The sequence below is a fragment of the Danio rerio genome, chromosome 3 (assembly GCF_052040795.2).
Source record: "Danio rerio strain M-AB ecotype USA chromosome 3, GRCz13ab, whole genome shotgun sequence".
Taxonomy (NCBI): domain Eukaryota; kingdom Metazoa; phylum Chordata; class Actinopteri; order Cypriniformes; family Danionidae; genus Danio; species Danio rerio.
Window position 1 is genome coordinate 10,368,171 of NC_141023.1, and position 23,073 is coordinate 10,391,243.

A 23,073-nucleotide genomic window follows, 5' to 3' on the forward strand; every position below is an offset into this window, starting at 1 on the left:
ATATATATATATATATATATATATATATATATATTTTTTTTTTTTTTTTGTGAAGGTAGAGGATTAGTTATGCAGAATAATATAGTAGGCTAATTAGTACTAATAAACAGTTCATTACTTATTAATATGCACAGGCAGGTAATGAGCCATTTAATAGACGGAATTTACTTGAATATGCTGCCCAAATTTCTGTCGCAATCTATGAGAATGTGCATTGATCCACCACACAGCGGCTTGTATTATAGGCGGGCGCACACACGCACAGTAAACAGTAGTGTGTTTTCCAAAGGTGTATCATAAAAAAGACGATATCTTTTTTTTTTTTTTTTTTTTTTTACAACGCAAGGCAGTTTTATGATCTGTCATCTGCTCCTGCTGGGAACGATACTCGACGCATTAATGCACTTCAATATAATCAATGAGTTCACCATTAGGGGCTCGAGCAGGACATTTATTAGCTCACCTCAGAAAAACAGAAACTAGCATGTGTGTCTGTGACGTAGCAAGCGCTCTGGACCTGTTGCGCGCGGATGAGCAGCTCATTACTCGAGCGCTCATGGAGAGAACAAGTCCTTTCCTGATGAAACGAGCTGAATAGCTCAACCGTTTTACTGAAGAAAACACTTGAAATAGATCTAGACATTTGCTGGAATATTGGGTACAGATAGCACTTAAATAGTTGTCGGAATGTGACTGTTTTAGCCAAACTAAGCAAAAAAAAATTATGTGCGCACGGCAGCATTACTTCTTAACGTGAAGTCTTTAGACTGGAACTGAGGATGAAGTGATGTCCAGACTGTCGATTTTGGATTTAAGTCAAAGAGACTTTCAGTCATCAAATATCACTATTGTTCACTGAAAAGGAGACGAGTAGCTTGTGGAAGAGCTCCTGACACCCAGAGGACCGTGCACTGAGTTTGAGGTACGGATTGAATTAAGCACGGTAATAATGTACAATTGAGGGAATCATTTTCCATCTTAATTCTGCAGCTGATGGTCACGTGACACGACGATTTTTCAACCAGATATGTTTTTAAAAAAGTTTTCGAAAAGTTTTGGCTATTGCAAGATAGGTAGGCTATTGTTCTTAAATAGGAAACATATATTTTCTAAAGACGGTAATATGGGACATCCCTCTCTTACCATCTAAAACTTTAGTTTAAAAGGTAAAACAGAACTAATTTTATTTGTTTACCGTGGTGGTTAATTAACATCAAACGCTCTACAACAAAGAGAATTTGACCCAATTTGGGAAAATACGACACAACCCAACGGTTGGGTTAAAAATGTTCAATTAAAATGCAGTGGTTTAGTTGTTCTGTGTTTTTATAGACGACAACATCATAACCTCAGCGATTCTAGTTTCAGAATAGTCTGACTGAATAATAGTCTGGATGTGTTGTCAGACAGAAGACAAAACAAATTATTAGCTTTGTTTGAACAATCATGTACAGATCATGTATGCATAAATGGCATCAAAGTAACAATACGACTTATCTTACGAATTTTATGTTTTGTCTTTTATTGTTTGTGCACTCTAATTTCTAAATTATGGGTTGTCATAAATCAATGAGGAGTCGAATATGTACAAACCCAACGTTGGGTTATTTTTTCCCTGATTTTTCGATATTTTTTTAATCCACCAGTTGAGTGCATATTTGACCGTACGTTGGGTTAAAATAATTTTGTTTTTTAGTGTTTGTTTCTGAGACCATAAAGTCTCCATTTGCAGTTAAATCATATATTTGTATAGGTCTACACTGTGTGAAAACGTCTGCATTATTACACTTAAGTTAATATTTACATTAATGTTTTGTTTCATAATTAAAGTAAGCTATAGCAATGCATTGGGTTAAAATAACCCATGGTTGGAAAGGTGCTGAACTCCAAGAAAAAAAAGTTTTAAAAAAATTAAAAAAAAAAATAATAATAATAAATAAATATATCGAATAGTTTATATATAAATTTACATATTTATGTATTGCTCGTTCAAACTACTTATTTGAAATGAGCTAAAATAACACAATTCTTGAGATTTCATTGGGACGACTTAATTTTTGCATGTTCAATACACATAAATTTGTTAAAAGTGTTAAGTTAACTTAATTTGTGTTGGCATTATTTATATGTTATACCAAAACTGCAGGGTTATTTTTATATAATTTATAGGTTGGGGTATTCTTAACCCAACTTTTACAGTGTACATTTTACAAAAATAAAAATGCTAATTTGATGTAACCTGACGTTGGGTCTAATATGGGACATGTCAAAGCAATCTCACAGCAATTCGTACCTATTTGATTTAGTGGCTAATTCGGGTTCTAATTCGTTCAATTTAGTACGATTTGCTCATCAACAAATGATGGTTGGGGTTAGGGGTGGGGTTGGGTGCCACGCCTCCTTTTTAAAATCGTACGAATCGTACATTTTTGTATGACGAATTAGCCACTAAAATGGCAAAACGTAAAATACATACGTTTCCTCATGACCCAATCCTTGGGTCAAGAAATATGATTAAAATTTTAAAAGGTAATCCAATGATGTGTGTTGTCCATATTTATCCAACGAAAGGTTATGACAACCAGCGATTTTAGAATGTACATTAATATAATTCCTTCAAGACCCATACATGATTACATAATAGAGTAAATGCGGAGCTAGTGCTTCTTTCCATACTGAAAAACTTCCGGTGAACGGTTAATGTGACTTTTTTCCATTTTATAAGGTTCCTTATAGCACCGATATTGTAATGTAATAAAAATACAATCAGTTAAAAAGACGTCAGCATTTATTTAGTTGCTCAAGCGAGAAAAAGGCTGTTTACTCGCACGCGCCCATCAGAATCGGCAGGCGAGCGCAGAAGCTCCATTGAATATACTGAGTTAAAATAAATGTTCAAATTTTTAAAAAATGGCAGGAAAAATGTAATTTAATGCAGTGCTTCTTGTACAATCTGAGACCCACTTTATATCGGATATCCCACAGCCAGAGTTTGCTGATTTAAAAAAAAAAACAGACTTTGAATGCGCCTATTTTGCAATTGCAAACAGTTCACCAGAAGCACTTAACTCAGGTTACTGACAAATTAAAAGTCCTTTAGCACATTTCTGCATATACCCTATTTAGGTAATCTACTGAATTTCTCCAGTAATACTTATAAAGATCCATTTGATGCTAGCTAAGCTATATATATATAAACATATTTTTTTCATATTACTTTACAGTAATGGCATTTTATTGTAGTTTATTTTTACATTTTATGCAATATATATATATATATATATATTATATTGCATATAATGTAAAAATAAACTACAATAAAATACCATTACTGTAAAGTAATATGAAAAAAATATGTTTATATAGATATGTTTTTGTGTATATATATATATATATATATATATATATATATATATATATATATATATATATATATATACATACAAACATATTTATATATATACAAAACACTATATATATATATATATATATATATATATATATATATATATATATATATATATATATATATATATATATATATATATATATACATACAAAAACACTATACAGTATTGATACAGTATTGATATTGTAATATATATATATATATATATATATATATATATATATATATTACAATATCAATACTGTATAGTGTTTTTGTTGACATATTGCTCGATCACCAATCAAAAAAAAAAAATACATTTTATCATTCATAAATGCTATATTAATATCACCCTGATGCACAAAGGGATGCTGCACATCTCAGATGAACCATAAACTGACCAAGAGAGAACAGGGGCTCGTGATTAAATAAGCAGTCTTGCGCATCTGACACCTGTCATTATAAGCAATGGAAATCATAAGTGAACATGTCGGCACATCAACACGCTCTTCAGTCACGGTCACGCGCTGGGTTATTAGAGCGCGCGGCCGAGAAGGCGGGTTAAATATTGACCGCTGCGGACGGTTCAAATGAATGAGTGTCCGCTGGACTGTTTGTACTCATAACAGTGGCATCGTTACCCTTTGTTTCGATTCATGCTTCAGCGCATTTCTGAGGCAGAGCTTTATTTGTGCAACACATTGTGTCGCTCACTTTCCACGCCTCATATCCAGCGCGAGTGCCACTTAAAGTCAAGGTCGTGTCAAACATCCAGAGTAAACAACGCTCACATACCTCATATCTACTATGATTTATTATTACTTTATTAAATGAAAGGTTAAAAAGTAACTATTTATAGTACTTAGGTAATCTCTAATCTAAACAAACCTAATCAGTTGTCCAAGAGACTAAATGCAGCCACTTAAATTTACTATATAATGCGAGTATATGAGGTTTTGACTTTGATTTCACCAAGTAGGACATGCTCCTGGATTAACATCTGTGTTGTTCCTGGAATCCAATCAGCCAATCAGAATTAAGGGATACATAGTTTATGGTATGTTTAGGCTTATGTTATTGATGAACAATGGGAGATAGCCCTTGAACAGATCCACAGATCATCAGTATGTGCAAGGCATGGCCTCAATTCAAAGTAAGACATCATCTACATTGGTCCAAGAAAAAACGTAGTAAGATATTTCCGGAATTGGACGGTGAAGTCTAGATCGGATATATGGCCAGCCGGAAGTGATATGTACATCAAATATAATAGCATTTTTATGACACTGTATAACAATAATTAATATTTTTACAGTATTGTGATGGGTGGGTTAAGGGTTAGGGTAGCCTTTGAAAAAATACATCTTATTGGGTAATTTAATAGATAACATTAATAATACTCTGTACAACTACTGTTTTTGCAGTGCTGTGATGGTTGGGTTTAGGGTTGGGACGGGAGCCGACGTTAATAAATTACAATAAATAGGAAATTTGATAAATAAAATAAATAATTCTTTTTAACTTCCGGCCGCAACTATATCTGATCTAGCAACAACCGAAGTGGACCCCGCATGTGATCGATGTCGATCAGAGGCGCATCACTGGATGTGTTTTGGAGCTGCTTAAAATGATCATCTTAATGGGAAACTATTTTTTTAACATTCTCAACAATATGTCATAAGCTGATAGATCCAGATCCCCTTGTTGCAGTTCTACTGATTTTGAGTTAGCTAAAATCAGAACAAAATATAGTTCCATTTGTCAGTCTATTAGCACGGAGGTAAATATTATTCAACTGGAAACAGAAAGCTGCTCCTATATATACAATTGAAGTCAGAATTATTAGTCCCCCTGTTTATTTTCCCCCAATTTCTGTTTAACGGAGAGCAGATTTTTTTCAGCACATTTCTAACCATAATAATAACTCATCTTTAATAACTGATTTATTTTTTCTTTGCCATGATGACAGTAAATAATATTTGACTACATATTTTTCAAGAAACTTCTATACAGCTTAAAGTGACATTTAAAAGCTTAACTAGGGTAATTAGGTTAACTAGGCAGGTTAGAGTAATTAGGCAAGTTATTGTATAATGATGGTTTGTTCTGTAGACTATCAAAACTATAGCTTAAAGGGGCTAATAATATTGACCTTAAAATGGCTTTTAAAAAATTTTATAACTGCTTTTATTTGTGCTGAAATAAAACAAATCAGATTTTCTCAAGAAAACAAAGCTCTGTTAAACATAATTTGGGAAATATTTAAAAACAAAAAAAACAAAAATTCAAAGGGGGGCTAATAATTCTGACTTCAACTGTATATACATGCATCTAATGAGAGATGTAATGAAACATTTGGAATTGTAGAAATTCAGATACACCCTAAAAATAAAAAAGAAAGAAGACAATTTCCATCAAATCTGGCAACCTTTCATAGATTATTGTAGACATAAACTCCGCAGGAAATTCAAATTGAGGGGATCAGACTAACTTGAATTAACAGTATTTTATTTCGATTTTATTATTGACTTACTGTATTGTATTTATCTACTATTATTATTTTACTTATGTATTGTTAGTATATAGTATCTTTTGCTGTCAATTGTTGTGTAAATGTTTGTAGGTCGGAATTTGGTAGTCATTGTATTTGAATGTAAAAAAATGTTTATAAAAAAAGTGTAGGCTTATTGTTAGGTTTATGTACGTCTACATAATTGTTATCCAACTATTATTATAGATCTAGATATTGATATTCAATAGTAAGTAATTTTAGGATTTTCTGTAACAATTGTTTCTTTAATAATTTGATTCACAAGCTATAAAATAGATGTAGAAAAAATAAACTTGACAGGACACTTTAGACTCATGTAGTGCATGAAAGGGTTAAGTGTGCATTAACTAAATGTCAACAAACACAACTTGAGATTTTAATAACGCATTAGTATGTTAAACTATGATTATGATGTACAGGCCCATAGCCAGGAGGGTTCCGGTGGTTTGAAAGATACAGCCCCCACCACGCCCCTACTGACAAAGTTGAGAATTTGGCCCCTGTATGAACTCATTTGTCCCATATTTTTTTTTAGACAAACTTGATATTTAATTATCTAACTGGAAAAATTCTGACAGAGGAAATGAGCTGGTCAGTTTGTTATTTGCCTATAGGCTACAGTTTAATTTAAAACCAGTTATAACAGATTCCTAATTGTTTTTTTCCCTGTTTGTTTGTTTGTTTGTTTTTAATAATGGATGACAATAAATTTGTGTTTTAAAAACAAGAAAAAAAACAAGCGTTTTTCATATTTCTTTGTTAAAAGTATTTAATTTAAAATTCTAATCTCATTACATTATTTATAAAAAAAATGCACATTTTGTAAATGAACACAGTATGTGAAGCACTTTGACAAAAACAAAGCAAATATTTTTTGTTGCTTCAAAAAGTGGCTATGATCACCATCCGACAAGCTAATCCAGCAAAAATGCTTAAAATGTCACTAAAATGCAGTCTTTGAACCTCCTAATTTAGAAAATAAAGCAAAAAACTGCAAAAAGGTCCACTTTTTAAGAAAGAAAAAAAAACACTCCTTTCTTAGTTTATGTCAGTGAATATATAATCTAACATTAACAATTAAAACCTTATTGTAAAGTGTGGTCAGATTTCCAGTGAAAATTTCACACAAATACACTTATTCTCAAAGATATTTATTAAACAAGTAGTCTGATGTGTGACTCTGGACCACAAACCCAATCTTATATTGCACAGGTATATTTTTGGGAATAGACAAAATAAATAAATGAACAAATAAAGAAAAAACACTATGATATTAATAATAATAATAATACATTTTATTTATAATGCATTAGCTGGTAGACCCCCAAAAAGTGAATTACAAAAATCTAATTAAGATGTGATACAGGAATGGACAAGTCTCTCAGCATCAGGGGATGAAAGAAAGGGTCGAATGCGTGCAATGTTCTGCAGGGTAAAGAAAGCTGTTTTTGTAAAATGTTTTTGTTAAGTTGAGCGTCAAGATATACGCCAAGATTGCACATCTGCGGAGAAGGTGACAACAGAGAGTATGAGTGAAAATATTATCATTTGCTAACAAGAGCACATGTAAATGTTGAACTAATAAAAACTGCAAAGTAGGGCTGAGCTGATAAACGCTATTAGATCAAATCGCGATAAAAATTGTCAATAACAATAAGCTTTGGACTATTGATATTGATCTAAAAGCCAATCACACAGCAGAAATGTGCAACAATGGGAATTCGAAAAGTGTGTTGATATTAGAAATGCACCAAATTTTTAGCCACTGAACATTTACTGGGCAACAACTTGTTATGCCATTAAATGGACCCTCTTATTTTGGGGGCTTCAGTAATTGTTGGGGTACTCTTTTAAATGTGGAAGCATTAACAACTAATACAGGCACGTGCACACATAGGGCAAAACCTGTACAGCGCACATGCCCTTTTTTAGTCTTGGATTGAAAGTGCCCTTCCGAAATGATATGAAGTGCCCCCGCATCCCCACCGCCCCCACCTCCCGCTCTTCAGTTTGAGACAACCCCAGCCCCCCCTTCAGTTTGCGGCAAACCCTTTAGTCATTTTGTTAGTAATATGCTTCTCTATAAGAACTTAAGTCAGACAACTTTTAAAGATGATTTTCTCAGTATTTAGATTTTCTTTTTCAAACCCTCAGGTTCCAGATTGTCCAATAGTTATATTTCTATCTTGGCCAAATATTGTGATTGTTAACTTATTCATTCAGCTTTCAGGTGATGTTAAAATCTCAGTTTCCAAAAATCCACACTTACAACATATGGTTTTGTGATCCAGGGTGACCGATAATACAGAGACTTTAACGTACAATTCTGAAACATTTTAGTTGAGTCTGTCTTTAGGACTTTTAAAACTTAAACACTAGCATTTACAATATATTTCCATGTGTAATATACAATTGAAGTCAGAATTATTAGCCCCCTTCGAATTTTTGTCTTCTTTTTTTAATATTTTCCTAATGGTGATTAACAGAACAAGGACATTTTTCACAGTATGTCTGATAATATTTTTTCTTCTGGAGAAAGTCTTATTTGTTTTATTTCGGCTAGAATAAAAGCAGTTTAAAATTTTTTAAACACTATTTTAAGGACAAAATAATTAGCCCCTTTAAGCTATTTTTTATTTAATAGTCTACAGAACAAACCATCGTTATACAATAACTTGCCTAATTACCCTAACCTGTCTAGTTAACCTAATTAACCTAGTTAAGCCTTTGAATGTCACTTTAAGCTGTATAGAAGTGTCCTAAAAATATCTAGTCAAATATTATTTACTGTCATCATGACAAATATAAAATAAATCAGTTACTAGAAATGAGTTATTAAAACTATTATGTTTAAGAAATGTGTTGAAGAAATCTTCTCTCCGTTAAACAGAAATTGGGGAAAAATAATTAATTATTAAATAATTTAATTTAATTAATTAATTAATAATTCAGTTAGGCTAATAACTCTGACTTCAACTGTACATCTGTATTAGAGTTCTCTCAGAATTTCCATCAATTTAAATATGCAAATCATTATAATGACTACATTTTAAAAAGTCCTGCCTCTGCACTCTAGAGGTGTTTTCACATATTTGGTTCAATTGGAACGAACTCTAATGCATTTGCTTTGTCAGCACAGTTCATTTGAGTGGGTGTGAACGCTGCAATCTGTACTTTAGTGGTGCACACCAAACAAGCAGACAGAACGCTGCTAAAATATGGGTCCAAGTTCATTTGCAAACAAACTATGGTGGGTGTGAAATACAAATCCAGAGTCAAACACTCAAAAACAAGACACGAGTTCACAATATGTCTCTTCATTGGTAAATGTAACCGAGGAGTTCTTAGCAGTGTTCTGGCCACTTTACATATTTTATAACGTCTTTATGGGTTTTCATTAGATAGGAATACCATCATAAAGAAACAGGTTTAGCTCCAATTGTTTTCAGTCACAAGATGTCTTAAAAGCCTTCTTATGCTGGTTTTGTCTAAAACTTCGTAGTCTTTATGGTCCACACATGTGGAAATTCGTCTTTGGCCTCATTAAATGATACTAAACATCACAAATACAAAACACAACCGCAAAGCACAAACACAAAGGTTTCTATAGATTACCAACAAACAACCCTGCTATAAAACCACAGATTCAGTCATAGAATAACATCTAAACTACTGCATGGACATTTGTTCAATATAATAATAGCAGACGGTAAACGATTACCTAAAAATAGGGTCATTTCTGTGGGTACTCTTTATTGTCTACCAGAAGGAAGCTTTTCAAATTCATAATGAAGAGGACAAGTAGAGTCCTGATCTATGGGGTTTTAAGTCTAGTCTGGTTTGCATACAGATCCACAAGCTGCTTCTGGGGGTCCTGTATGATCTTACTAGCTGTGTTATCAATTTCTTTAAGCTTTTGGTCTTGCTTCTAGCCCCTAGATTTTCATACCAGCAAAAAATACTACAGGAGATGATCCTTTCAAGCAGACTGCTATATAGACCTTCCTCAGAATACCCTTACCAACATTAAAACTATTTAATGTCCTTAAAATAGTTTCTGTGCTGCCTTCTTATAGATGCAGTCTGTATGTTTAACAAATATTAAACTACTATCTAACATAATAAGAACCTAAAACTGTTTACAATCTCAACGTGTTGACTCTCAATAATAACTGAGTGACATTTAGGCTGTCCTTCTTTACTAATAATTACTTCCTTGGTTTCCAAAGCATTTAGTGACAAAGCACCATGTCACCAGATGTTCTGTGCTTAAAGTGGGACCTCTATAGCTCCTCTTTTCCTTTGACCATAAGACCATGGACCAACCATGGCCATGTCATCAGCATACTTGTGTAGGGTAAAATTGCTTTCAGAATTTCATTTATATACATCAGAAATAATGCAGGTAATATCACACAGCCTTGGGGTACTCCAATGTTTAAAACAACATCTTCAAATATTGAACCCTGTACAGACACCCTTCGAGGAAGATCAGTCAAAATCCTTCATCCACAAGACTCGGTGCTCAATAATAATAAACTTAAATAATCAATCCAATAAACAAAATGTCAACTTAAACAGTATTAAAAGCTAAACTAAAAGCAATAAATTAATTCTGGCAAATGCACAAAACCAGTTACTCACTGAAGCTAAGCAGGGCTGAGCCTGGTTAGTACTTGGATGGGAGACCACTAGGGAACACCAGGTTGCTGTTGGAAGTAGTGTTAGTGAGGCCAGCAGGGGGCGCTCAACCTGAGGTCTATGTGAGTCCTAATGCCCCAGTAAAAGTGAAGGGGACACTATACTGTCAGTGGGCGCCGTCTTTCGGATGAGACGTTAAACCGAGGTCCTGACTCTCTGTGGTCATTAAAAATCCCATGGCACTTCTCATGAAAGAGCAGGGGTGTAACCCCAGTGTCCTGGCCAAAGTCCCTCTATCGGCCCATTCGATCATGGCCTCCCAATCATCCCCTTCCACTGAATTGGCTCTATCACTGTCTCTCCACTCCACTAATAGCTGGTGTGTGGTGAGCGCACTGGCGCCGTTGTCCTGTAACAGCCGTCGCATCATCCAAGTGGATGCTGCACACTGGTGGTGGTGTGGAGAGACCCCCCTCATGATTGTGAAGCGCTTTGGGTGTATGGCCATACACAATAAATGCGCTATATAAATACACATTACATTACATTACACAAAACTGTGGGTTAAAGAGAGAGTCCACCTTAAAATGGCACGTCACCTCTTTAAAAATGATGTGTGTTACTTTTACTTCTGTTGAACACAAATGAAGATATTTTTAGGAATTCTGGTTGATGGTCCCACTGACCATAGTATTTTTTTTTTTACTTTGGCAACCATAATTCTTCAAAATATCTTCTTTTGTAGAAGAAAGAAAAGGTTTAAAACCATGAGAGAGAGAAAGAGAGACTAAATGAGGTAATATTAATTTTGTTGTTAACTATCCCTTTAAAAAATGATGATCCATTACTTAATATATTATTGGTAACTCTTTATTATAAGGTTCCTTAGTAAATGCATTTACTAACATGAACTAATCATGAACAACACATGTACAGCATTCATTAATCATAATTGAACATTTACTAATGTATTATTAACATTCAAGTCCATGCTTGTTAACATTAGTTAATGCACTGTGAGTTAACAAACTAACAAAGAACTACTGTATTTTCATTAACTAATGTTTACAAACATGAATAAATACTGTAGTAAATGTATTGTTCATTGTTTGTTCATGTTAGTAAATGCATTACTTAACATTAACTAAAGAACCTTATTGTAAAATGTGACCATATTATTCTGCATTTTTTATTTTGGTCTAGACCAAACTACAAATTACAAACTGAGCTACAAGCGTAAAAACCAACATGGGCTCATTCTGAAAAATGTAGCCCTGTATACATTTCTGCAGATCACGAATTATGTAGCCAGAAGTACGTATGGCTGCATTTAGTCTTTAAAATGAATGCTACAGGGTGGTATGACGCCGTTTCTTTTCACGCTTACCTCCATATGGACAGCTTTACCACTGTTACCAGTTTGCCCAGTAGCTCACCATGTACGTCAGTGGATTTGAGATGCAGAGGAGTTGACCATGATGATGAGGTTCGAGTCTGGTGAAGAATAGTTCTAGAAAGCGGGTTAAAAAAAGAAAACTGAATCCAAAAACTAAAATAAACTAGTAAATAACAGGGTGAGAATGTGGTAAACTCTGAAAACATGGTAAAAATCACGTGGACGTGAAAATCACGTGGACTTTTCTTTTTCTGGATTGCTTTTTAAAACGGTCAGTTGGGTTTAGGGAAGTGGGTGGGCGGGCCAATCAGTGCTTTTCAAAACACTATAGGTTAGGTTTATGGAAGGAGGAAGTTGGGTCAGTCGATCGGTAAGTCAGTCAGTCAACAGCAGCCTTTGGTGGATTTATGCAAAAAGAGCAGGCGCGAATGGCAATCACGAGAAAAATCTGAGATCTGATCAAGCATATACAACGGCCTCTGGTGGATTCGTGAAAACAAGAACTGCAAAAAAAAAAAAAAAACATACCTCCTGGGATGTATTTGGTGCTCTCCAAAATTGTATATAGGGGTGCGTTTTCAAAATGAAAATAGGTTGGTAAAACACAATAAGAAAAACAGTAAAACAGAGCAATGCATTGTGTTGTAAAGATTTCCAGCATTGACGTGTATGCTAAATGAATTATGTCTCAAAGGAATGTCAACTAAACAGATAAAGCCATTCTCCAAAGGATTTTTCAATCACACAGTGTGCGTACAAGCATGCAATTCCAATTGAACCTTTTTACACTTGAGATGATAACACCATTGCGTTCTCATTTTGCTTTCAGCCCCCCTGGTGACCACATTTGCGCCTGTATCCAAACATGGCAACCCAAGAGCCGATATACAACACATCCCTCTCAAACCAAACCACCAATTCCTCCGGTGACCCTAATGAAAACCTGCTGGCTGAAGAAGAAAGCACTAAAGCCCTGGCTGTGATCTACCTCGTGGTGTTCATCGTGGGTCTGACAGGAAACTCTCTGGCCATTTTTGTAGTTCTCCGCTACACCAAAATGAAGACGGTCACGAACATGTACATCTTGAATCTAGCCGTGGCTGATGAGCTGTACATTCTGGGACTCCCGTTTCTCACCACCCACAACGTGCTCTCTTACTGGCCCTTCGGAAACTTCCTCTGCCGTATCCTGATGTGGGCCGACTCCATCAGTCAGTTCACCAGCACATTCTGCCTGACAGTAATGAGCATTGATCGCTACATGGCTGTGGTGCATCCTATCCGTAGTGCCAGGTGGCGGAGACCCAGCGTTGCCAAGGTTATAAATAGCATGGTATGGGCGCTTTCGTGTCTGCTAACGCTGCCAGTCATTATTTATTGTGACGTCCAGCCGGGACTCAACACCTGCAACCTGAGCTGGCCTGAGCCTCGTGACGTTTGGTCCACAGCTTTCATCCTCTACACCGCCATATTGGGATTCTTCTGCCCACTGCTAGTTATTTGTCTATGCTACCTGCTAATCGTGATCAAAGTTAAATCCGCCAGCGCACGAGCCGGACTCTCAAAGCGCCGTAAATCTGAGAAGAAAGTGACCAGAATGGTGGTGATCATCGTTGTTGTGTTCGTAATTTGCTGGCTGCCGTTCTTCATGCTGAACATCTTCAATCTGGTGGTCACCCTTCCAGAAAATAACATCATCACCGGCGTTTATTTCCTCACGGTGATCCTGACATACGTTAATAGCTGCGCCAATCCGCTGCTCTACGGATTTCTGTCGGACAACTTCAAGAGGAGCTTCCAGAAGGTCTTGTGCATCCACAGGGTCAACGGGGTCAGCGATGAACATCCCAACCGCGCTCGGATTAGCAGGAACCATCAGGAGCCGTTCTTTCCTCCGAGGAGCTTCGATTATAACGACCACGTCCAGAGCTATCAAGTAAGGTGCTTTAATTCTGAATATTTTAATAATATATTTGTTAAAAACACACATTACATCTTTTCTTTAAAATTGGTGTGTGGATGTTCATATTTTTGAAAGAGAACAGTCGGTGTTGTGTAAATTTAAATCTAAATAATGCTTAAATAACATTACAATAACATATATACACTCACTGGCCACTTTATTAGGTACACCTGTCCAACTGCTCATTAACGCATATTTCTAATCAGCTAATCACATGGCAGCAACTCAATGCATTTAGGAATGTAGACATGGTCAAGACGATCTGCTGCAGTTCAAACCGAGCATCAGAATGGGAAAGAAAGGGGATTTAAGTGACTTTGAATGTGGCATGGTTGTAGGTGCCAGACAGGCTGGTCTGAGTATTTCAGAAACTGCTGATCTGCTGGGATTTTCACGCACAACCATCTCTAGGGTTTACAGAGAATGGTCTGAAAAAGAGAAAATATCCAGTGAGTGGCGCAAGAAATGTTGCCTGCTTCACTTCTGCTCTGACATTGGGATGATAGGTTCAGAATTTGGCAGCAACAACATAAAAGCATAGATTCATCCTGCCTTGAATTGTTGTTTTTACCAGCCTTCTTATATTTGTCATAGTTGCCGACCTTTTCATCAATGAGGCACTATCACACTGGAGCTTTTTGGATACCAGGAAAATAGACTTTATTCTCCATAATAAATGACTAAATGTAAAAGTAAATGTAAAGCCAAGAAAGTGCAGAGCAGACCTCAGAGCATTCTGAAGTCTCTCCTGGACAATTTCTAGAGTGTCTGTGTTTTTCACAATCTTTATACAGTTTCTGTGCCACACCCCCAGGTGGTCTCGGTTAAACTTTTGACCATCCTTGGATAAGTTTTTACTCTAAGTCAGGGGTGTCAAACTCAATTCCTGTAGGGCCGAAGCCCTGCACAGTTTAGTTCCAACCCTGCTCCAACACACTTACCTGTAGGTTTCAAACAAGCCTGAAGGACTCAATCAGTTTGATCAGGTGTGTTTAATTAGGGTTGGAACTAAACTGTGCAGAGCTGCGGCCCTTTTGGAACTGAGTTTGACACCTGTGCTCTAAGTGGTCCTGTTATTCTTGGCTCTCTGCCAGCTTGCTAAGGTCACCAGAGATGTCACAAGTCTACGTCAGCAGAGCATAAATGAAACTTATGCAAAAGAACTAAGTGTTTACATACATTGTCATGATAGCATAATATCTTGATAATATGTCACTCACTCTAGCTTCTGACACGTATAGCTTCATATGAGTATTTAACATATATAATGAGTGCTTTACATATTCAGTTATTCTACATAATCAGTCATTCTTCAGCATAGCCTTCTCCTAGTGTTGTTCAGCACATCTGTGGGCTCATTTTACAAATACCCACCTTAGGCTGGCTCATGTTTTACTGCATACTTTTTTAAATGAGAGAATAAATCAACCCAGGCTCATTCCGAAAACTTAGCCCCGCGGATGCTTCTGTAGACCGTGGTTTACATGGCCGGAGGTACGTGTGGCTACATTTAGTTTTTTTCAAGCGAACGCTGTGGGGTGGTGTGACGCTGCTCCTCTTCTTCACGCTCGTCGGCTGTGACGGCTCACCTCCGTGTGGAGGGCTTTCCCGCTGGAACCAGTTTGTCCGCTCAGCTCGCAGTGTTACGTCGGCGGAGCGGAGGCCCGGAGAAGAAGGAGGAGCCGGCCGCAGCGACGATGACCGGGTTCGAGTCCGGGGAAGAGCGGTTCCAGAAATCAGGTAAGATAAAAAACAGAATCTAAAAAATAAAAGCAAACAAGTTCACGACAGGGCGAGAATGCGGCAAAACCCGAAAACGCAGTCAAATTCAGACGAGGCCATTTGGGTTTTTTTATATTTCTGGACGGCTTTTGTATATCGTTGCTTGGGACAGATGGTCGGTCGACAGCAGCCTCCGGCGGCTTTTCGCGCGAGAACAGCACGGGCATGAAAGGCGCGCACTCCCGAGAGGCGTTCGAGATGCAAAAAAAACGCACAAATACGTACCTCCCGGGACGTATTTCACGGCCACCAGAAACGTCCGCGGGGCTACATTTCCACAATGAGCCTGGGTTGGAATAAATAATATCTAAAAAATATCTCCTTCAGAATCAACGGTTCAGTCTAGTAGTGGTGGTGTAATGATGAAGGGATATTTTCTTGGCACACTTTGGGCCCATTAGTACCAATTGAGCATTGTGCAATGCCACAGCCTACCTGAACATGACAATGAGCTCACTGTACTCACATGGCCTCCACAGTCACCAGATCTCAATCCAATAAAGCACCTTTGGGATATGGTGGAACGGGAGATTTGCATCATGGATGTGCAGCTGACAAATCTGCAGCAACTGCATGATGCTATTATGTCAATATGGAGCAAAATCTCTGAGGAATATTTCCAGTACCTTGTTGAATCTTTGCCATGAAGGATAAAGGCAGTTCTGAAAGCAAAAGGAGGTCCAACCCTGTATTAGTAAGGTGTACGTAATAAAGTGGCCGGTATTAGTTTTGGGTCAAAGACTAAAAGACTTTTACTTTTTAGTTAAAAAACAATGAACAGAATGATGACCATCATGTATTTTACCACAATTTAAAGCTTAAAATGTCAGCAGTGTTTCCCAACCCTGTACCTTGAGGCACATCAACAGAACATATTTTCTGTCTCTCTTATCAGACTCATTCATTTCAAGTTTTGGAGACTTTTCTAATGTTTCCAAACTTTCAGCCTGCGACCCCCAAAATAACAATGCCAGTGACTCGCAACACCCAAATTCCTCTGAGGTGTAAAATATAATTACAAACATTTTGCGCACAACAAGAGGTCTATATTAACATGATCATATTGACAACACAAAAAAGTCTACTAACTGTATAATTTGTATAGTCATTTATTCAATTGTTTAGTTTAATATTAACCTCAGCTAAAATACTGGCGGTCACAATGTTTTCAGCACAAGTCTATTCTTGGTTTAATTTTGAAGACCACCACTCAGAGACCATTCTCAATGTTCAGTTGTGGCCTTTATTTCGTTTTAATGTATTCGATTGCCATAAAGGTGTCGGAAAGTTTAACCTGGTGCGATAAAATCACGTAATCTAACGTAAACAAACCAATCCTTTGAAAAAAGAAGAATTGACAGGCTGAAGGTTTTTCATTAGCATGTTGTTGTTGTTGTTGTGTAACTATTAACTACTACTATCTCCTGTGGGTTATGGATAAAATATGGTCATTCTAATAGTTTTTAATAAAATGTATTCGACTTTTGGAAATCACCAAGCGACCTCTGTCATTGTCCCGCAATCCAGGGAACCACTGGAACCACTAGGGAGAGGTTGAAAATGTGTACTGCTGGTGTGCCTTCAGGAACAGGGGTGGGGAAACACTGATTTAGAGTACTAACAACTAACAGTAAGCATACAAAAAGATTTACTAATATAAAACTTAGTTTAAAACGGACTCTAAGATCATTGAAAATATATTTAAGGATCAGTGTAGCCACAAAATACTCATTAATTGTCAGATTAACTATTAACTAACCTTCAAAAGCGCTACATTTGACCCATTTGTGAGCAAGATGATTTTTATTAATTTAAAATGTATTAAAAATAGATTGTTTAAATTTAAGTATTACAGAAAATAATGAATTGTTAGGCAAGTTATTGAACAACAGTAGTTTGTACTGTAACTAATCGGAAAAAATTGTATCAAGGGGGTTCTTTTAGTTTGGCTGGAATAAAAAGGTAAATATATATATATATATATATATATATATATATATATATATATATATATATATATATATATATATATATATATATATATATATATATACACATTACCTGACTTAAGTCTTGTCGTCAATCCTAGTAGTGAGAGCAACAAATAATAACTTGAATTGTAGTTGATCATTTGGAAAAGAGGAGGAGGAAGTTAGATTTTTCAGATGAATCATCTGTTGATCTGCATCCCAATCATACAAAATACTGCTGAAGACCTACTGGAACCCAAAGATTCTCACACAAATCAGTCAAGTATGGTGAAGGAAAAATCATGATCTGGGTTTACATTCAGTATGAGGGAGGTTGAGAGATCTGCAGAGTGGATGACAACATCAACAGCCATAGGTATCAAGACATTTGTGCTGCCCATTACATTACAAACTACAGGAGAGGGCAAACTCTTCAGCAGGATAGCGCTCCTTCTAATACTTCAGCCTCCACATCAAAGCTCTGGAAAGCAAAGAAGGTCAAGGTGCTCCAGGATTGGCCAGCCCAGTCACCAGATATGAACATTATTGAGCATGAAGGAGGAGGCATTGAAAATGAATCTAAAGAGTCTTGATGAACTCTGGGAGTCCTGCAAGAACTCTTTCTTTGCCATTCCAGATGACTTTATTAATCAGTGATTGAGATGCATTGATGCAGTCCTCCAAACTCATGGGAGTCATACACAATATTCATTCCGTTTCACTGCAGCATGACTTTATATTCTATACTGGACATTATTTCTGTTAAGTGACAAGACTTTTGTCTAAGCAAAGTCAGACCTTACTGTCCTAATCAAATAATTCAAAATCCAGACATGATCATATTTTATTTTGGTAATCTAGAGGCCTTTGCCTTTCATATAAGCCACTTCATTATCATTTGTTATTTCCTAAAACTTGGATAGGCAACAAGACTTTAGTCAGGTAGTGTAATAGGAAATACGGAAATAAATCCCTGCTCTGTTAAGCATCACTTTAGAAACATATGAAAAATAATTACACTTTTCGCATGAGGGCTAATAATCTTATCAGACACTGTTTTCACTAAACTTATTGAAGCAAACAATAAAAACTGATGGGGACACGGACACCAAAATAGAACATCTCGTCTTTGACCCTCATGTCTGGCAGATTATTTACAGCTGTTGGAGAAGTAAGTTGATGCAGGCAATTCTTGTTTGCATTATATTTTGAACTTTCATTGAGATCCCAGCACTCTGCTGCTGCAATTATTCTGCCTCTCTCATACTACGACTAAAGCGGGAAGGCTCAATGGTTACAGTCATAAATGTCAGGGTTATCAGAGTAAACAGCCCAGGCAGAACATCACTAAATCTTCTCAAATCAAACAGGTCAAACCCATGACAACTCAGTCATCAGATTATGAAAGCCATCTTCAGAGAAGTGATTCAGGACCATAAACACTAAACAACCAGGTACATGTTCTTTTCTCATGGAGCGCCAACATTCCAAAACATCCCAACCCGACTGCATGGACAAAAACTAATGTCTATTTGAAGTTTTGGCGAATTAGTGAATGATTTATATTATTATATACAACCTCAATTGTGTGCATTAAAAAATAATCTAATAAAAAATTTAAACTGGTTTGTGAGAATTTATGCAAATTAACAACCAGTTCGTCAGAATGTAGAATAGTTACCAACTGCCCAATGATTGTGTTCTAATTAGAATGCATTAAGAATATTGAGGAACGTGGAAGTTTGAATGTTGGAGCTCCAACTTTTGAAAACTTTCTGAATGCATGGAAAATCAATATATTTTATAATTTTGGCGAATTAGACACTGATTAGATTTAGTTCATACGTCGACATTGGTATGTTTTTTTAAGAGAGGAAAAGCCAGAAATTCGCCAAAATGTAAAATAGTTACAAACTGAAATAATTCTGTCGAATATTCTACTTAGAATATTGAGAAACATGGAAGTTTGAATGTTGACAAAGCATTCCAAAACAGTCCAACCCGATTGCATGTAAAGAAAATCTATCTATTTTAAGTTTTGGTAAATTAGTGGCTGATTTGTATGCATGAAAAAAAAGGCACCAATTCGCCAAAACATAAAATAGTTACCAACTGCCACATCATTTTGTTGATTATTATTATTTTTTTTTTTTAAGTTGACGGATCTCAAAATTGTAAGGCAACTTGCTGCACAGCTTTTTTTTAAGTTGTCAACTTTTAACCAAAGGACTTTACTTGACATGTTTTAAAGGAGACCTATTATCCAAAAATCACTTTCATAAGATATTTAAGCACAGTTGTGTGGCAAAAGTCTGTGAATATAGCCAACCTTTGGTATTTTTTTTTTATAATCACGCATTTCTCCTTTGTGCATGTCAACAGATTTAATGCTTCGCACATTAGTGTTTATTAGCATGAACAGCCCTGAGTGAGAAGCAGCAGTTTTAATCTGCTGCTATGCTAATGCATAGGCATTTTCAGCCCTGCCCTAATTCCAAAATAGGGCTGGGAGCACAATCTCAATTGAATTTAAAGCGACAGTCACCAAAACCGCATGGAACTTGGATCAAATCCTAAAGGGGTCAGTTTCAAAGAGTTGTAAAACATTTTTTGTGTAATATTTTGAGCTGAAACTTCACATACACACTCTTGGGACATCAGAGACTTATTTTACATCTTGTAAAAAGGGACTTAATTGGTCTCCTTTAAGTCGAGTCAACTAAAAAGCTCTGCAGTTAGTTGCCTTACAATTAAGTTGGGACAAGTTTTCTTTACAGTATAATTAAAATATTTAGAAACATGGAAGTCTGAAAGTTGGAGAAACAAAATTCCTAAACAGTCCAACCTTATTTCATGGGAGAAAAAAATTTATCAATTTAAAAATATTGGTGAATAAGTGACTGATTTGTATAATTTCTAACAGCCCCATTTGTATACATTTAAAAAAAGAAAAAAGACACCAAAGACGTCAAAATACAAACTAGTTAACAATTGCCAAATGATTTTGTCGAATATTCTGCACTTAAAAAAAAAAATAATTAAAAATTTGTTGACTCAACTTTTAAAAAAATTACTTATACTCTAATACTTAGAGTATTTTCAGCTGAAACTTCACATACACACTCGAGGGACATCAGAGACTTTTTTTGTACATCATGTAAATAGATCCCCTTTAAGTGGAGTCAGCTTAAAAAAAAAAAAAATAAATAAATAAAATAAAAAAAAACACTCTGCCGCTAGTTGCAACAGTTTTAAGTTGCATTGAAAAAAAAAACTGCAAATAAAAGACACCAGGTCACCAAAACTTAAAATATGTTGAATAATCTACACATTTTTTTAAGTTGTCTCTACTTAAAATCGTAAGGCAACTTACACAGCTTTTTTGTTGACAACAAAAAGTTTAAAAGTTGACAACTTTTAGCCCAAGTACTGCTCTTGACTTCATTTAAAGTGGTTCTTTCATGCAAAAAAAAATCACTTTTATGTGTTTAAACCGTTGCATGGCTACAGTCGGTGAATACAGCCAACCTCTAATATTTTATATCACACTTTATAAAAACCGCCTGGAGAAGCACTTTGATTGACATTCTCCCATTGTATATGTCAACAGAGAAAGCCCAGCCCATTAGTGAATATCTCTCCCTTATTAGCATATACAGCCCTTAGTGAGGAGCAGCTGTTTTGAATCTGCTGCTATGCTGCTGCATAGGCATTTTTAGCTCCGCCCTTGTTTCAAAATAGGACTTGGAGCACAATCTCACTTAAATTTAAAGCGACAGTCACCAAAATGGCATCATTTGGATCAAAGCATAAAAGGGGCAGTTTCAAAGAGTTATAAAACATTTTTATGGGATGATTTGAGCTGAAACTTAAACACACACATATACACACACTTGCAAAATCAGAGACTTATTTTACATCATGTAAGAAGTTACATAACAGGTCTCCTTTAAGTTGAGTCAACTAAAAGGCAGCAAGTTGCCTTACAATATTAGGTTGAGTAACCTTTTTTTTACAGTATGATTAGAATATTGATAAACATGAAAGTTTGAATGTTGGAGAAACAACATTCCACACAGCCAACTCACAGCATGGAAAAATCTATCTAAGTTTTGGCGAATTAGTGACGGATTCGTATCATTTTGTTCAACCTCATCTGCTTGCATTTAAAAAAATAATAATAATAAATAAAAAAATAAGCCAATTCGCCAAAGTGTAAAATAGTTACGAACTGCACATGATTCTGTTGAACATTCTAATTAGAATGCATTTGGAATACTGCAGAACCTGGAAAATTTGAATGTCGGAGAAACAATATTTGTCACTTATGACTTATACCGCAAGTAGATTCATGCAAAAAATACCAATAACCTGTTCAACGCTTAAAGTAAATCCCCTTTAAACTGACATCTGAAGGAAAAGAAATGCTCTGATTACATCTTAAATGCATTTTGAACAATAGAATTCTTAGAAAAGCTGCTGCAGGCTAAACACTTTCTTCTGTTTTCTGAATCTGACACCTACCTCTTGCTTTTCAGTCTATTGGTTTGGATGGCGAGCACTGCGCCAAACCTGAAAACCACCATCCGGGACCACAAGTGATCAGCCAGTCCATCTAAAAGCCAGCGTTGTCCAACTGAAGACATTCCTGCATACAAACAGTACTGTGTTTAAATGGAGTTTATTTATAAAGTTATTGTCGACTAAGCCTAGATCAAACACTCTCTGGTGCACACACAAAGAAACTACATTGCCATATTGTTATCATTTATGTAAATATCTTTCATGTAAATATGTATTATATTTGCTCATCATTTTGTTCAGCATGACTGAAAAAAAAAAACATTTGGACCACTTTTGCTGTTACAACTTGATAGATTGCTGATATTTGGTGGTGGTGTTTTTGTGGATTTCTGGATTGAGTATACACAAATCCATTTCATATATAGAACTTGGAGGAAATGCCAGCTAGCCTGCTGTATTTATTAAAGACATATTTTTGTTGATGATGGATGTAGCTCCATGTCTGAAGCAGATAACAATTAATTGTCCAGAAGATCTTCAGAGCTGAAATGAAATGCACAGGCAGAATTTGGGTGTTTGTTCTTGTTCTTCTTGGGTTTAAAAAAGGGATACTTGTATTAAGCTATATTAGTCTTTGTGTTTATTTTACTCCTAATAAACCTGAGATACAGTCTAACGATGAGTTTCCAATATAAGCACCAAGTCTATTGAAAAACATGCAAATTATTTGATTTTTGTGTTCAGTATGTGGAAAGCAAAACTATGTAAATTGCAGAGAACCAAATGTTAAAAGGGCCTTATTTACAGTTGAAGTCAGAATTATTTAAGTATCTTTCAGCGGACTGCAAGACAGGGACG

General features: G+C 35.8%; 2 protein-coding genes across 5 annotated transcripts in view; one reads left to right on the plus strand and one right to left on the minus strand.

Annotated features, from left to right (window-relative positions):
• si:ch211-190o19.1 overlaps positions 1–23,073 on the minus strand; it is a 491,573-nt gene that overhangs the window by 377,258 nt on the left and 91,242 nt on the right. The window lies entirely within an intron of this gene.
• sstr5 (somatostatin receptor 5) lies at positions 542–22,892 on the plus strand. 4 transcript variants are annotated; one of them, XR_015479697.1, is made up of 4 exons: positions 542–922; positions 12,806–13,917; positions 19,062–19,145; positions 22,230–22,891. XR_015479697.1 is itself a non-coding variant. In NM_001446799.1 (4 exons), exons 2-3 carry the CDS (start codon positions 12,842–12,844, stop codon positions 19,128–19,130), a joined length of 1,140 nt encoding a protein of 379 aa, NP_001433728.1. In that variant the 5' UTR covers positions 542–922; positions 12,806–12,841; the 3' UTR covers positions 19,131–19,145; positions 22,230–22,892. The 4 variants fall into 4 exon arrangements, 3 of the variants coding, with proteins under 3 accessions (NP_001433728.1, NP_001433729.1, NP_998462.2); NM_001446799.1 differs by having other exon boundaries at positions 12,806–13,912; positions 22,230–22,892; NM_001446800.1 differs by lacking the exon at positions 19,062–19,145 and having other exon boundaries at positions 22,230–22,892.

Excerpts from the sequence above, each read along its gene's own strand:
- sstr5 (NM_213297.2), top strand. The coding sequence starts at position 12,842 with ATGGCAACCCAAGAGCCGATATACAACACATCCCTCTCAAACCAAACC. Across the intron at positions 13,913-22,229 it reads ACCACGTCCAGAGCTATCAA|TCTATTGGTTTGGATGGCGA; the intron begins GTAAGGTGCTTT and ends CTTGCTTTTCAG.